The 13,416-nt window shown below is 39.1% G+C and overlaps 1 protein-coding gene across 1 annotated transcript in view; it reads left to right on the forward strand.

Annotated features, from left to right (window-relative positions):
- Positions 1-13,192, forward strand: part of Hormad1 (HORMA domain containing 1) — a 31,390-nt gene extending 18,198 nt beyond the window's left edge. Inside the window, exons 10-12 of the mRNA XM_042682047.1 lie at positions 5,331-5,414; positions 7,704-7,772; positions 12,612-13,192. Coding sequence (XP_042537981.1) covers positions 5,331-5,414; positions 7,704-7,772; positions 12,612-12,692 — 234 coding nt within the window. The 3' untranslated portion in view covers positions 12,693-13,192. The remainder of the gene's footprint in view (positions 1-5,330; positions 5,415-7,703; positions 7,773-12,611) is intronic.
- Positions 13,193-13,416: the final 224 nt, after the last annotated feature.

A 13,416-nucleotide genomic window follows, 5' to 3' on the forward strand; every position in this document is an offset into this window, starting at 1 on the left:
TTGATTTATTTACAAAGAATTAATATTCAGAGATATATTATATTGTAACTTAAGATTGGCTGGGCCTTGTGCCTAGCTACTGAGAAGGCTGAAATTTGAGGATTGCGGTTTAAAGCCAGCCTAGGCAGGAAAATCCTGAGACTCCTATCTCCAATTAACCACCTAAAAAATGGTAGAGCACTAGCCTTGAGCTAAAAATTTTAGCGCAGGGACAGCAGCAGGCCACGACAAACACAAAACTCAAAATTTATGGTTGGAAAAGACCTTAAAGAAAGTTTTTACCAGGGGCTGGGAAGGTGGCTCAGTGGTAGAGCACTTGCCTTGCATGCGTGAGGCCCTGAGTTCGATTCCTCAACACCACATAAGCAAAAAAGAAAAAAGCCAGAAGTGGTGCTGTGGCTCAAGTGGTAGAGCGCTAGCCTTGAGCTGAAGAGCTGAGGCACAGTGCCCAGACCCAGAGTTCAGGCCCCACAACTGGACCCCCACCCCCCCCCAAAAAACAAAAACAAAAAGAACATGTGGGGCTGGGAAGGTGGCTCAGTGGTAGAGCGCTTGCCTTGCAAGCCTGAGATCCTGGGTTCAATTCCTCAGCACCATATAAGCAAAAAGAAAAAAGCCAGAAGTGGTGCTGTGGCTCAAGTGGTAGAGCGCTAGTCTTGAGCTGAAGAGCTGAGGGACAGCGCTGAGGCCCAGAGTTCAAGTCCCACTACTGTAAAAAAAAAAAAAAAAAAAGAAAGTTTTTACCTTAGTTCAAACCTTATACTCAGAACTTAAAAACACAACTATTATAATTGAAGCAAGAAGTTGTGCTACAGGCCCAGCCAGTTACCAACTTTACCTACCTTCATAGTGGACTCTGAGGAAATCCCTAGAAATCTAGGGCATAATTTGAAAATTGTTATACTAGTCCAGTGCAAAACATTCATAAACTATGCTTAATTTCTCCAAGACCTAGAAACTTATCTTCCTAAAGTAGATTGGAAGTTCCTAGAAGGTAAAAAGTATTGTCTTATAGTCTTACTATGTCTAGCACTTAAATTTAGATTGCATCCTCAATATTAATTGAATGAGATTTTTAGTTGCCTTATTCCCAGAAAATATGAATACTATTGTTGCTTTAACCTTCCAATATTGTCCTTTAATGTCACTTCTTTTCTTGTCTTATTCTAAGTCATAGCCATTGTACTTATGGCAGAGGCTTACATTTGTTTTTGTTGTTGTTTTGGGTTTTCATTGGTTTTTTTGCCAGTCTTGGAGCTTGAACTTAGGGCCTGGACACTGTCCCTGAGCTTCTTTTGCTCAAGGCTAGCACTCTACCACTTGAGCCACAGTATCACTTCCGGCCTTTTCTGTTTATGTGGTACTGGGAATCAAACCCAGGGCTTCATGCAAAGTAAGCAAGCCACATTCCCAGCCCAACTCACTGTTCTAAACTTGGCCTTATCTTTTAAGATAGAGAATTCAGTTTTCTTTTTTTGGGGGGGTCCGGTCGTGGGGCCTGTACTGTGGGCCTGGGCGCTGTCCCTCAGCTCTTCAGCTCAAGGCTAGCGCTATACCACTTGAGCCACAGCGCCACTTCCGGCTTTTTTCTTTTTGCTTATGTGTTGTTGAGGAATCAAACCCAGGGCCTCAGGCATGCAAGGCAAGCGCTTTACCACTGAGCCACCTTCCCAGCCCCCAGTTTTCTTTTTCTTTTTTTTTTTTTATTAATACGTTTTTTTAATTGTGAAAATACGGTACAGAGGGGTTACAATTACATGAGCAAGGAAATGAGTACATTTCTTATCAAGCAAGAAAATTCAGTTTTCAACCAATTCAATCAAATTGTTTTCCTAAAACTTACATCCTAATCTGGCTATATAAACGAATATGGCTGGGATCTTGTAATATATATATGTATGTATTTTTATTTTTATTTTTATTTGTCAGTCGTGGGGCCTGAACTCTGGATCTGGGCGGTGCACCTCAGCTCTAGGCTAACACTCTACCACTTGAGCCATAACCACACTTGTGGCTTTTTCTGCTTATGTGGTGCTGAGAAATCAAACCCAGGGCCTCATGCATGCAAGGCAAGCACTCTACAACTGAGCCACATTTCCATCCCCCAGGGATCTTGTATTTTAAAAATTTTTGAATTTCTTTCCCATCTTTCACAAATTGTACAATAATTATAACTTAGACTTTTTAACTTGTTGCTACCTATAAATTCAGTAACTAAGCTTGTCATGGACTTCTTGAAGAGGAGGCTAAGTATATTCGGAGTATATACTAACACTTGTATAGAAATTACAGATCTATAGATGTGGTAGCTTGATTTATGAATATGTCAGATTCAATGCCGTCAGACAATAGTAAAATGTATTTCTAGAACCATCATGCATTTTTGAGAAAGTTGTATATTTCTATCATTCATAAATTATTGTTGTGTATAAATGATAGACATAAAATGGTAAATAAAATGAAAATAAAGTAAAAAGAAATAACGTATTTTGTTTGGATAAATAAGTTGCCTTGAGCCAGACATAGTGATACATAGCCATAATTCCAGGTGTAGGCAGGAAGGTCATGAGTTCCAGACCAGCCTTGGCAATAAAGCAAGACCTTGTCTCAAAAAAATAAATTTTCGGGCTGGGAATTTGGCTCAGTGGTAGAGTGGTTGCCTTACATGCATGAGGCCCTGGGTTTGATTCCTCAGCACCACATAAGCAGAAAAAAGCCAGAAGTGGCGCTGTGGCTTAAGTGGTAGGGTGCTAGTCTTCAGCTGAATTGCTAAGGGACAGTGCCCAGGCCTAGAGTTCAGCCCCCACAACTGTCAAAAAATAAAAATAAAATAAAATAATAATTTTCTTGTGATAGGAATTCAAAGACCATTTTATTTTAGCAAGCACAAGGTAGTTGTAGTTTTATAGTTATCCTTTACATAAAATGAACTTGTTCATAAACACTTCTACACAATTGTTTTCATTTCTTTTTGAAATATACCCATTTTTTTCTTCACATAATTGCGTAGGATGATTTTGACTTTGAAACTAAAATGGAAAAGCAGAAAAAAAAACCTATGGAGTTTCTGGAGTTGGAGGTAATAAGTTAAAAATATAGATTAAACTACCAATTCAGTTTCATACCATTTTAACTTTAAAAAAATTTTCAGAACCAAATTTGTAATAAAGATGAAATTATGAAGTGTAAAGAAAGTCTAAAATTAGCCAGCCACTTGTGGCTCACGCCTATAATCATAGCTACTCAGGAGACTGAGATCTGAGGATCATGATTCAAAGCCAGCCCTGGCAGGAAAGCCCAAGAGACTCTTATCTCCAATTAACCACCAGAAAATTGGACGTGGCGCTGTGGCCCAAGTGGTAGAGAGCTCACCTTGAGCTGAAGAGCTGAGGAACAATGCCCAGGCCCAGAGTTCAAACCCACAACCAACAAAAAAAAAAAGAAAGGAAGTCTAAAATTTCCAATTTCTCATTTCCCACTATGCTTGGGTTTGAACTCAGCCTCATACTTTCTAGTCAGGACTCCACCACTGACTCTTTAGCCATTTTCTGCACCGCTTATTTTTAATGTTTCCTGCCGGGGCAAGCACCTGGTTCATGATTTCCAATTTTTAGTTTGTTATCATAGCTAGGGTAACAACTATATGTCATCACACCCACAGCTGCTTCTGTTGAGGAGTCTCTTGGACTTTTTGGCCTGTGTTGCCCTGAAACCACAATCCTCCCATTCTATGTGTTTTAAGTAACAAGAATTACAGGCATGAACCAGCAGTGCATGGCCTCTAACTTTTTACTTGCTTTTGTTGTTATTTTTAGTTTTTATTTTTATTAATTTTTGTCGGTCATGGGGCTTGAACTCTGGACCTGGGTGCTGTTCCTGCACTCTTCAGCTCAAGGCTAGTGCTCTACCACCTGAACCACATCACCACTTCCAGTTTTCTGGTGGTTTATTGGAGATAAGAATCTTTGAACTTTCCTGCCCTGGCTGGCTTTGAACCGTGAACCTAAGATCTCAGCCTTCTGAGTAGCACAGGCATGAGCCACCGGTGCCCAGCTGTTGTTATTTTTAAAGATGACTGCTGGAGACTGTAATCTTTTCGCTACTCAAGAGACTGAGATCTCAGGATCACAGTTCAAAGCCAGCTGGGGCAGGAAAGTGCGTGAAACTTTTTTTTTTTTCAGTCATGGGGCTTGAACTCTGGGCCTGGGCACTGTCCCTCAGTGCTTCAGCTAAAGGCTAGAGCTCTACTACTTGAGCCACAGCTCTATTTCTGGTTTTCTGCTGGTTTATTGGAAATAAAAGTCTCATGGACTTTTCGTGACCAGGCTGGCTATGAAAAAAGATCCTCAGATCTCAGCCACCTGAATAGCTAGAATTACAGGTGTGAGGCACCAGCACCCAGCTCTGGGAGACTCTTATCTCCAATAAACTACCAGAAAACTGGAAGTGGTGATGCGGCTCCAGGGGGAAAAAAGATTGCTGGCTGGGGATGTGGCTTAGTTGTAGAGTGTTTGCCTAGCATGCATGAAACCCTGGGTTTGATTCCTCAGTACCATATAAACAGAAAATGCCAGAATTGGTGTTGTGGCTCAAGTGGTAGAGTGCCATCCTTGAGCAAAAGAAGTTCAGGGACAGTACCCAGGCTCTGAGTTCAGGCCCAGGGCTGGCAAAAAAAAAAGATTGCTTATATGCTTAGTTATTCTTATCTTTTCTTATTCTATGTCTTTTAGGAGAATATTAAATATTTAGATGTTTATTATTAACAAAGACATTATATGTTGAAAAAGTTTTTATATTTATTGTGAATTTGTTTAGTAATAAATCCCAAATAGAATCTCAGAATCTTATAGCTAGGCAGAATCTTAAGCAATTATTTAGTCCACTCTGCTTTGTTGTATAAAGCACATATTTGTAGCAATGGAGCAGATCATGTTTAATTTTGTTTTCAACTTACAAAATAGTAAATTTTTGAAATAGAAAATTTAAACAATACAAACTTAGAAATAATGGGATTGATCATTGAGGTCTACTTTCCTCTGCCTTAACTCTTTCTCAAATGGGAGTGAGCTAAAAGTCCTATCATCTGGAAAGGTAGTACCTAGTAATCACTTGGGGCTTTTTTGGTTCAGTGTTCAGTATACAGTGTTGAGTATAAATTGTCAGTATCACTAAATTTTGTTCTTTTTGTGACAGTATGAACCAACTAAAATTACTGGTTTTATTAATGTAATATGACAAAATGCTGATCATTGTGTGCTTGAATTTTTGGACTTCATTATGTTATGAGTTGCACTATGTTTCATAGTTTATGTAATTTATTTCTTTTCTAGGTTGAGCACTTAGTCACTAAAACATCTGAACTTGATGTATCTGAAAGTAAAACGAGGAGTGGAAGGATCTTTCATAATAAAATGGTAAAAACTTTAAAATTGTAAATTCTTTTCTGATTGTGTAATTCATCTCCTATACATGAATTTATTTTGCCATTTCATTTATTGGACCAGCATTAGATGAAAGCACATTATGTGTCAGGTACTTTTCTAGGCACTGAGGATGGAACCTAGTTAACAGCCTATAGTTCTTTTTTTTTTTTTTTTTGTCGGTCATGGGGCTTGAACTCTGGGCCTGGGCGCTGTCCCTCAGCTCTTCAGCTCAAGGCGAGCGCTCTACCACTTGAGCTACAGCGCCACTTCCGGTTTTCTGGTGGTTTATTGGAGATAGGAGTCTCACGGTCTCTCCTGCCCGGGCTGGCTTTGAACCGCGATCCTCAGATCTCAGCCTCCTGAGTAGCTAGGATTACAGGCGTGAGCCACCAGCGCCCGGCTCAGCCTATAGTTCTTGATCTTAGGAGAAAGATTGGTAACTAAAGGCAAACAGGCAATGATAGAAAGCTAATGTAGAAGTCTGAATAGAGGCACAAAGGAAGCAAACTTTAATTTTACTGACTGTACATTAGAAAGAAGAATCCAAGGAAAGCTTTAAGAAGTGATTTTAGCCTTACTTCCAAGAGAATTCTAGAATCCTAGAATGTTCCCATGTTTCTTTTTATAAATTATCTTGGTAGTAACATATTAAAGTTTAATTTTTATATATCTTATATAAAATGGATTATGTTCCAAGTCAAAACAAGCTCATTTACTTTAATTTTTGAATTATACTAAATAGAATTTAATATATGAGAAAAATTCACATTTGATTTTAGACTTTTAATTGCAAAGGATAGGGGTACAGAATAAACAGAATAAAATATAAAGTATTATATTTGAAGTTAGGAAACAGATTACTCTATCAGTGGTATCCCAGAACATGTCTTCCAATTCTTCATTCAGTGACATCATGTTGAGTACTTGAAATTCAACATTTACCTCATGGAAATCAACGAATGCTTCAGGGTTTGTCTAAATCACAGAACTGACTATAAAACATTTACCACTGATTATAGTGTCTTTTTTAGGAGTCTTTTTCTTTCCCTGTACTCAGTAGGAAGTTAGAACTAATAAAAACCAGAATTCAGCCAGGAGCTAGTAGCTCACACCTTCCTGTAATCCTAGCTACTTGGGAGGCTGAGATTCAAGGATGGCAGTTCAAAGCCAGCCCAGGAAGGAAAGTCCATGAGACTATCATCTCCAGTAAACTCCCCCAGAAAAGCTAGAAATGTGGCTCAAGTGGTAGAGCACTTGCCTTGAGTGAAAAAGTTTAGAGACAGTGCCCAAGCCTTGAGTTCAAGCCCGTTACTGGCATAAGAGAGAGAAAGAATCTTGTTTATCTTAAATAATAGAAAAAAGAAGCATGTTAATTAGAGATTAATAATATGACAGTTAATAATTTGTTATCTTCCAATTTTCATTTTAATAGCTACATATACAGAATTAGTCACAATAGCTAAAAGGTAGAAAAAAATCTAAATGTCAATAAACAGGTGAATGGATAAACAAACTGTGGCACATCTATTCAGTGGAATATTTATTGAGCCACAAAAAAGAATAAAATGTCAATACATGCAACAACTTGAATGAACCTTGAATATTATGCAAATGGAAAGAAGACAGCCAGTGGTGGCTCACACCTATAATCCTAACTACTCAGGAGGCTGAGATCTGAGGATCTAACTTCGAAGCTAGCTCAGGCAGGATAGTCTGTGAGAACCAGTTAACCAGCTAAAAGCCAGAAGTGGAGCTATGTCTCAAGTGGTAGAGTGCCAGCTTTGACAAACTAAGAAATAGTGCACAGGGCCTGGATTAAAGCCCTAGTACCACACAAAGGCACACACACACACACACACACACACACACATACACACACACGTCACAAACATATACATATCATGTGATTCGTGTGAAAGAATTGGAAGCAATTGAGACAAAAAGCTTTAACCTTTAAGACTAGTGGGAAGATAGGGGAATAAAAGAGTAACAGTGAAGGAATATAGGGTTTCTTTTTGGGATAATGAAAATGTTCTAAAATGGGGTGTGATGAGATGCACTTGATTCTCGAGTTGAAATTAAAAAAGTTCAAAACATGACTAATGGGCTGTGATGATAAATTGTGCATTCAGAGTATACTTAACATTATTGGTTATGTACTTTAAATAGGTAAATCATACTATCTATATTATATCTCAGTAAAGCTATGTAGTTGCATAAATGAACTGTTAGATGTTTTTTGAGCAATAACCAGTTAGTAATTAGTCTATCTTTGTTAAGGTAAATGGAAATCATCCAGTAAAATGTAAAGAAAACCAGAAGAGAAGTGACCCTAAATCTAGGAAAACAGTAAGTCTTTTTTTTTTTTTTAAATTTTTTTTTTTGGGTCCGGTCGTGGGGCCTGAATTTTGGGCCTGGGCGCTGTCCCTCAGCTCTTCAGCTCAAGGCTAGTGCTCTACCAACTTGAGCCACAGCGCCACCTCCGGCTTTTTACTTTTTTGCTTATGTGTTGCTGAGGAATCGAACCCAGGGCCTCAGGCATGCAAGGCAAGTGCTCTACCACTGAGCCAACTTCCCAGCCCACAAACAGTAAGTCTTGTGATAATCAATAGGTTGAATAAAACAGCAAGCATCAGAATGTCATTACTATAAATTAATAAATTTGATCATATACCTGAATGCACTTCAGAGTTCTAACACACAAATCTTGATCAAATGTATTTTTTAAAATGAAATTATTTTGAAACAAGATTCAATATGTTGGCTATTATCTCATTCTATGAGCACTTAATTTTTTCCATAAATGATCTGAAATTAGTAGAGGAATTTATTAGGTAAAGAATGTTAGGAAGGGCTGGGAAGGTGGCTCAGTGGTAGAGCGCTTGCCTTGCATGCATGAGGCCCTGGGTTTGAATCCTCAGCACCACATAAACAAAAAGAAAAAAGCCGGAAGTGGCGCTGTGGCTCAAGTGGTAGAGCACTAGTCTTGAGCTGAAGAGCTGAGGGACAGCGCCCAGGCCCAGAGTTCAGGCCCCATGACCGGACCCCCCCCCCAAAAAAAAAAGAATGTTAGGAAAAGTATGAGTAGAATGTAAAAATTACATTATAAGAACATTAGGGCAGGGCTGGGAAGTTGGCTCACTGGTAGAGTGCTTGCTTCACATGCCTGAGGCATTGGGTTCAATTCTGCAATACCACATAAGCAGAAAAAAAAAAGCTGGAAGTGGCACTGTGGCTTCAGTGGTAGGGTGCTAGCCTTGAGCTGAAGCGTTGAGGGACAATGCCCAGGCCCAGAGTTTAGCCCCCAAGACCAAAAAAAAAAGAATATTAGGACATTTTGCAACTAAAATTGGCCCACAAATTTGATATGAGCTATGTAGATACCAAAACTAAAACAAACAAAAGTTGACTATATATATGTATATATATAATTATACATAATTATATATGCATATCCTAAAAATAAAGTACTTTCTCAGAATATCTCTGGAGAATGTAATTCCTAACATAAATTATATGTGTGTATTCTTTTTAAGTTTTTGTGCTGGTCTTGGGTTTTGAACTCAGAGCCTGGGTGCTGTCTCTTAGCTGCTTTTTTTGGTTGTTGGTTGTGGGGCTTGAACTCTGGGCCTAGGCACTGTCCCTCAGCTCTTCAGCTTAAGGGGAGAGCTCTACCACTTGAGCCACAGAAGCACTTCTGGTTTTCTGGTAGTTAATTGGAGATAAGAATCTCATAGAGGGGCTGGGAAGGTGGCTAGTGGTAGAGCGCTTGCCTTGCATGCCTGAGGCCCTGGGTTTGATTCCTCAGCACCACATAAGCAAAAAGAAAAAAGCCAGAAGTGGCACTGTGGCTCAAGTGGTAGAATGCTAGCCTTGAGCTGAAGAGCTGAGGGACAGCACCCAGGCCCAGAGTTCAGGCCCCATGACTAGACCCAAAAAAAAAAAAAAAAAAAAGAATCTCATGAATTTCCTGCCCCAGTTGGCTTTGAACCACTATCCTCAGATCTCAGCCTCCTGAGTAGCTAAGATAACAGGCGTGAGCCACTGGTGCCCAGCTATACATATTTATACATTTATACATTTTTTTCAATGAAAAATTTTAGTGTCATTAATCATGTCACCCCTTCTTTTGCTCTTTCCTGTTTTTTTCTCTCCTGTCCCCTCCCACAAGTTGAATAGTTCATTTTCAAAATAGTGTCTAATGAATACCACTGCTGCATCTATTAACTCTTTTTTTTTTTTTTTTGGTCGGTCGTGGGGCCTGAACTCTGGGCCTGGGTGCTGTCCCTCAGCTCTTCAGCTCAAGGCTAGCACTCTACCACTTGAGCCACAGTGCCACTTCCGGCTTTTTTCTTTTTGCTTATGTGGTGCTGAGGAATAGAACCCAGGGCCTCAAGCGCTCTACCACCAAGCCACCTTCCCAGACCCTAATCTGTTTGGTTTTTTTTTAAGGCAATTGAAGGGCTAGAAATGTTGTAGAGTCCTTATCTAGCATTCATAAAAAACCCTGGGCTCCATTCTTTGCACTAGGAAGAGAGAAAATTCAAAAACTGAAAATTTAATATTTTGAAAAATCAAAAGTTAGGAGAATCTCAAAAATATAGATAGGTCACACCTAGCTACTCAGGAGGCTGAGATCTGAGGATCGTGGTTCAAAGCCAGCCCAAGCAAGAAAGTCCATGAGACTCCTATCTCCAGTTGACCACCAGAAAACTGGAAGTAGCGCTGTGGCTCAGAGTAGTAGGGCACTAACTAGCCTTGAGCAACAAAGCTCTGGGACAGTGCCCAGAGGTCCTGAGTTTAAGCCCCAAGACAAAAAATATATACACAGAGAGAGAGACAGAGAGAGAGTTTAATAGCTTAAGCAGGGAATGGAAAGTACATTCCATTATATATTAGGTACTTTATGTTGATTTTTTGTGAAAAATCATAATCTAATTTATTATTCATAGTTTTTTTCCCAACAAAATCAAAGTTCCATAACTCAGAGAATCTTGTTAGGATTTCCCTTATACATCCTCCTATTTATTCAGTGTTCACTAGGGGTTTAGCTTAGCAGTAGAATTGTTTGACTATTATGCACAGAGGTTTGGGTTCTATCCCCAGCCCACAGTTTGTATGTGTGTATACACACACATACATATTTCATATATATCCAAAATGTACTAATCTAATGTATAACTATTGTATAATATATTAAATATATAATATAGATATATGTACCTTTTGGTATAGGGATACAAAAGAAAGGCATGATTTAAATCTTCGATGGTCTCAAGGTAGAATTTTTTTTTTTTTTTTTTTGTCAATAATGAGGCCTGAACTCTGGGCCTGGGCACTGTCAGCTCTTAAGCTCAAGGCTAGCACTCTACCACTTTGAGCCACTTCTGGGTTTTTCTGCTTATGTGGTGCTGAGGAATTGAACCCAGGGCTTCATGCATGCAAGGCAAGCACTCTACCACTGAGCCACCTTCCCAGCCCTAGAATGTTTTTCTATTTGTAATTAAATTCTGTTTTCCCTTCTCATTCCTCTAAAATGTTTTAACTGATTTCAAGGACACATGTTTAATCTCATCATCTCATTTCTCTAACAACTCTAATGAAGATCTTATATATCAGCAGCCATCAAAAAATGTACATATGCAGTTAATAAATTTCAACAGGCTTATTTTCCCCCAATTTTATTACTATTATTATTATTATTCTGTCAGTCATGGGGCCCGAACTCTGGGCCTGGGTGCTGTCCCTCAGCTCTTCAGCTCAAGGCTAACACTCTACCACTTGAGCCACAGTGCCACTACAGGCTTTTTCTGCTTATGTGGTGCTGAGGAATCGAACCCAGGACCTCATGTGTGCAAGGCAAGCACTCTACCACTGAGTCACTTTTCCAGCCCAGCCCAATTTTTTGTCGTTATAAAGGTGATGTACAGAGGGATTACAGTTACATAAGTAAGGTAAAAAGTATATTTATTTTTGGACAATGTCACCCTTTCCCTTGATCTCTCCCAGTTTTTCCCTCCCCTCCCTACCCACAAGTTGTATAGTTCATTTCTAACATAGTGTCCAGTGAGTACCACTGCTGCATTTGTTCACCCTTGTTCCTCCATTTCTGTGTCTCCTCTTACCCTCTCAAAACAGAAAAAAGAATAAACAAGACAAAAAAAAGCAACAAAGAAAAAAACCTATTGTTTTCATTTCAACAAATATTTTGTATGATCAGATGCACATAGGCAATCTGCCTTTGTGTTCCTCTCCTAAGAGTCTCTCTTGGTGGTACTTTTTTGTTTGTTTTTTGTTTTTTAAAGATCTGAGACTGGGACTTGAACTCAGTATCTAAAGCTTTTGCTCATTGGCTGTCACTCTATCAACTGAACTTCCAACCCCTAGGTTTGCTTTTTTAGATAAGGCCTTTCCTTGTTTTCTAGAACTTGCTAACTAACTTAGGCTAGCCTCCAATTCTGATCCTCCCACCTCAGCTATCCAAATGTTGGGATTACAGGCATGTGCCAATATTCCCATCTAAAGAGATTTTGCTGTTAGTGTGCTGGATATGGAACTCAGGACCTTGCATGTATCCTGCCACTGAGCTATAAGCCCACGCCTTTTATTCTACTTCTATTTTTAAAGCCTAGCATCCTATCTTAGTTGAAATGATTGGGCACCGGTGGTTCACGCCTGTAATCCTAGCTACTGAGGAGGCTGAGATCTAAGGATCGCGGTTCAAAGCTAGCCTGAGCAAGAAAGTCAGTGAGACTCTTATCTCCAGTAAACCACTAGAAAATCAGAAGTGGCCCTATGGGGAGCTAGGAAGGTGGCTCAGTGGTAGAGTGCTTGCCTTGCATGCATAAGGCCCTGGGTTCGATTCCTCAGCACCACAGAAAGCCAGAAGTGGTGCTGTGGCTCCAGAGGTAGAGCGCTAGCTTTGAGCTGAAGAGCTGAGGACAGCACCCAGACCCAGAGTTCAGGCCCCACGACTGACAAAAAAAAGAAGAAGAAGAAGTGGCCCTGTGGCTCAAGCAGTAGACCGCTAGCCTTGAAGAGCACAAGGACAGCGCCCAAGCCCAGAGTTTAAGCCCCATGACCGACCAAAAAAAGAGAGAGAGAAGAAACCCCAGCACCATGAAAATAACTACAAGATTAAAGACATGTAAACTGGAAAATATCTTAATATTTGTTTTCTTCTTACAGGCCTTCCATCACTTTGATTCTTCTAGCCAAGAGTCAGTTCCAAAGCGAAGAAAGTTTAGTGAACCAAAGGAAAATATATAAAATTTCCCTCTGAACATTTGCAAAGTTCTTCTCAACATTTAAATTTAAAAGGCGCTATATTACCATTTTTAAGTGAATTTTCTGAACTCTGAAAATTTATTTGTAGTTTTAAGTAGTTCATACACTAAAATGAACTGATCAAATAGCTATTATATTGTGATCCTGAACCTTACCTGAGATAAATTCAAGAGAACCAAAAGTACAAATATAAATGAATCTGTTCATTATCTACGGAATATTGATCTACCTTCAATTTTAGTGGACATTTTCCTTAATTGATTTTAAGGCCTTCTAAAATCATTTTGTGAAACAATAATTATTTTGGCATTAAAATTTTGTAGACTCATTTTTTACTAATGTAAAAACTGTATAATCTAACTGGCTGTCATTGTGTTGTTCTTCAATTCTTTAATTGACAATATATGATGTATAACTTAGGAATTGGTACTTTTTTTTACATTTCTTACTGCAGGTTAAAAAGACGACATTTTAAAGACTAGCATGTTATCAATAAAAAATAAAACGTTCAGAATGTTGGCCCTCGTTTATAATTTCTATTGAGCAGGAAGTACTGTTTAATATTTCAGTAGAAAATATTTTCAAGAATAGAACACTTTCTAGAACTTTTTAATATTTTTTGGTTGGTCGTGGGACTTGAACTCTGGGCCGGGGCATTGTCCCTCAGCTCTTCAGATCAAGGCTAGCACTCTACCACTTGAGCCAC

Source organism: Dipodomys spectabilis, unplaced genomic scaffold, assembly GCF_019054845.1.
Source record: "Dipodomys spectabilis isolate Male_0828 unplaced genomic scaffold, ASM1905484v1 ptg000069l, whole genome shotgun sequence".
Taxonomy (NCBI): domain Eukaryota; kingdom Metazoa; phylum Chordata; class Mammalia; order Rodentia; family Heteromyidae; genus Dipodomys; species Dipodomys spectabilis.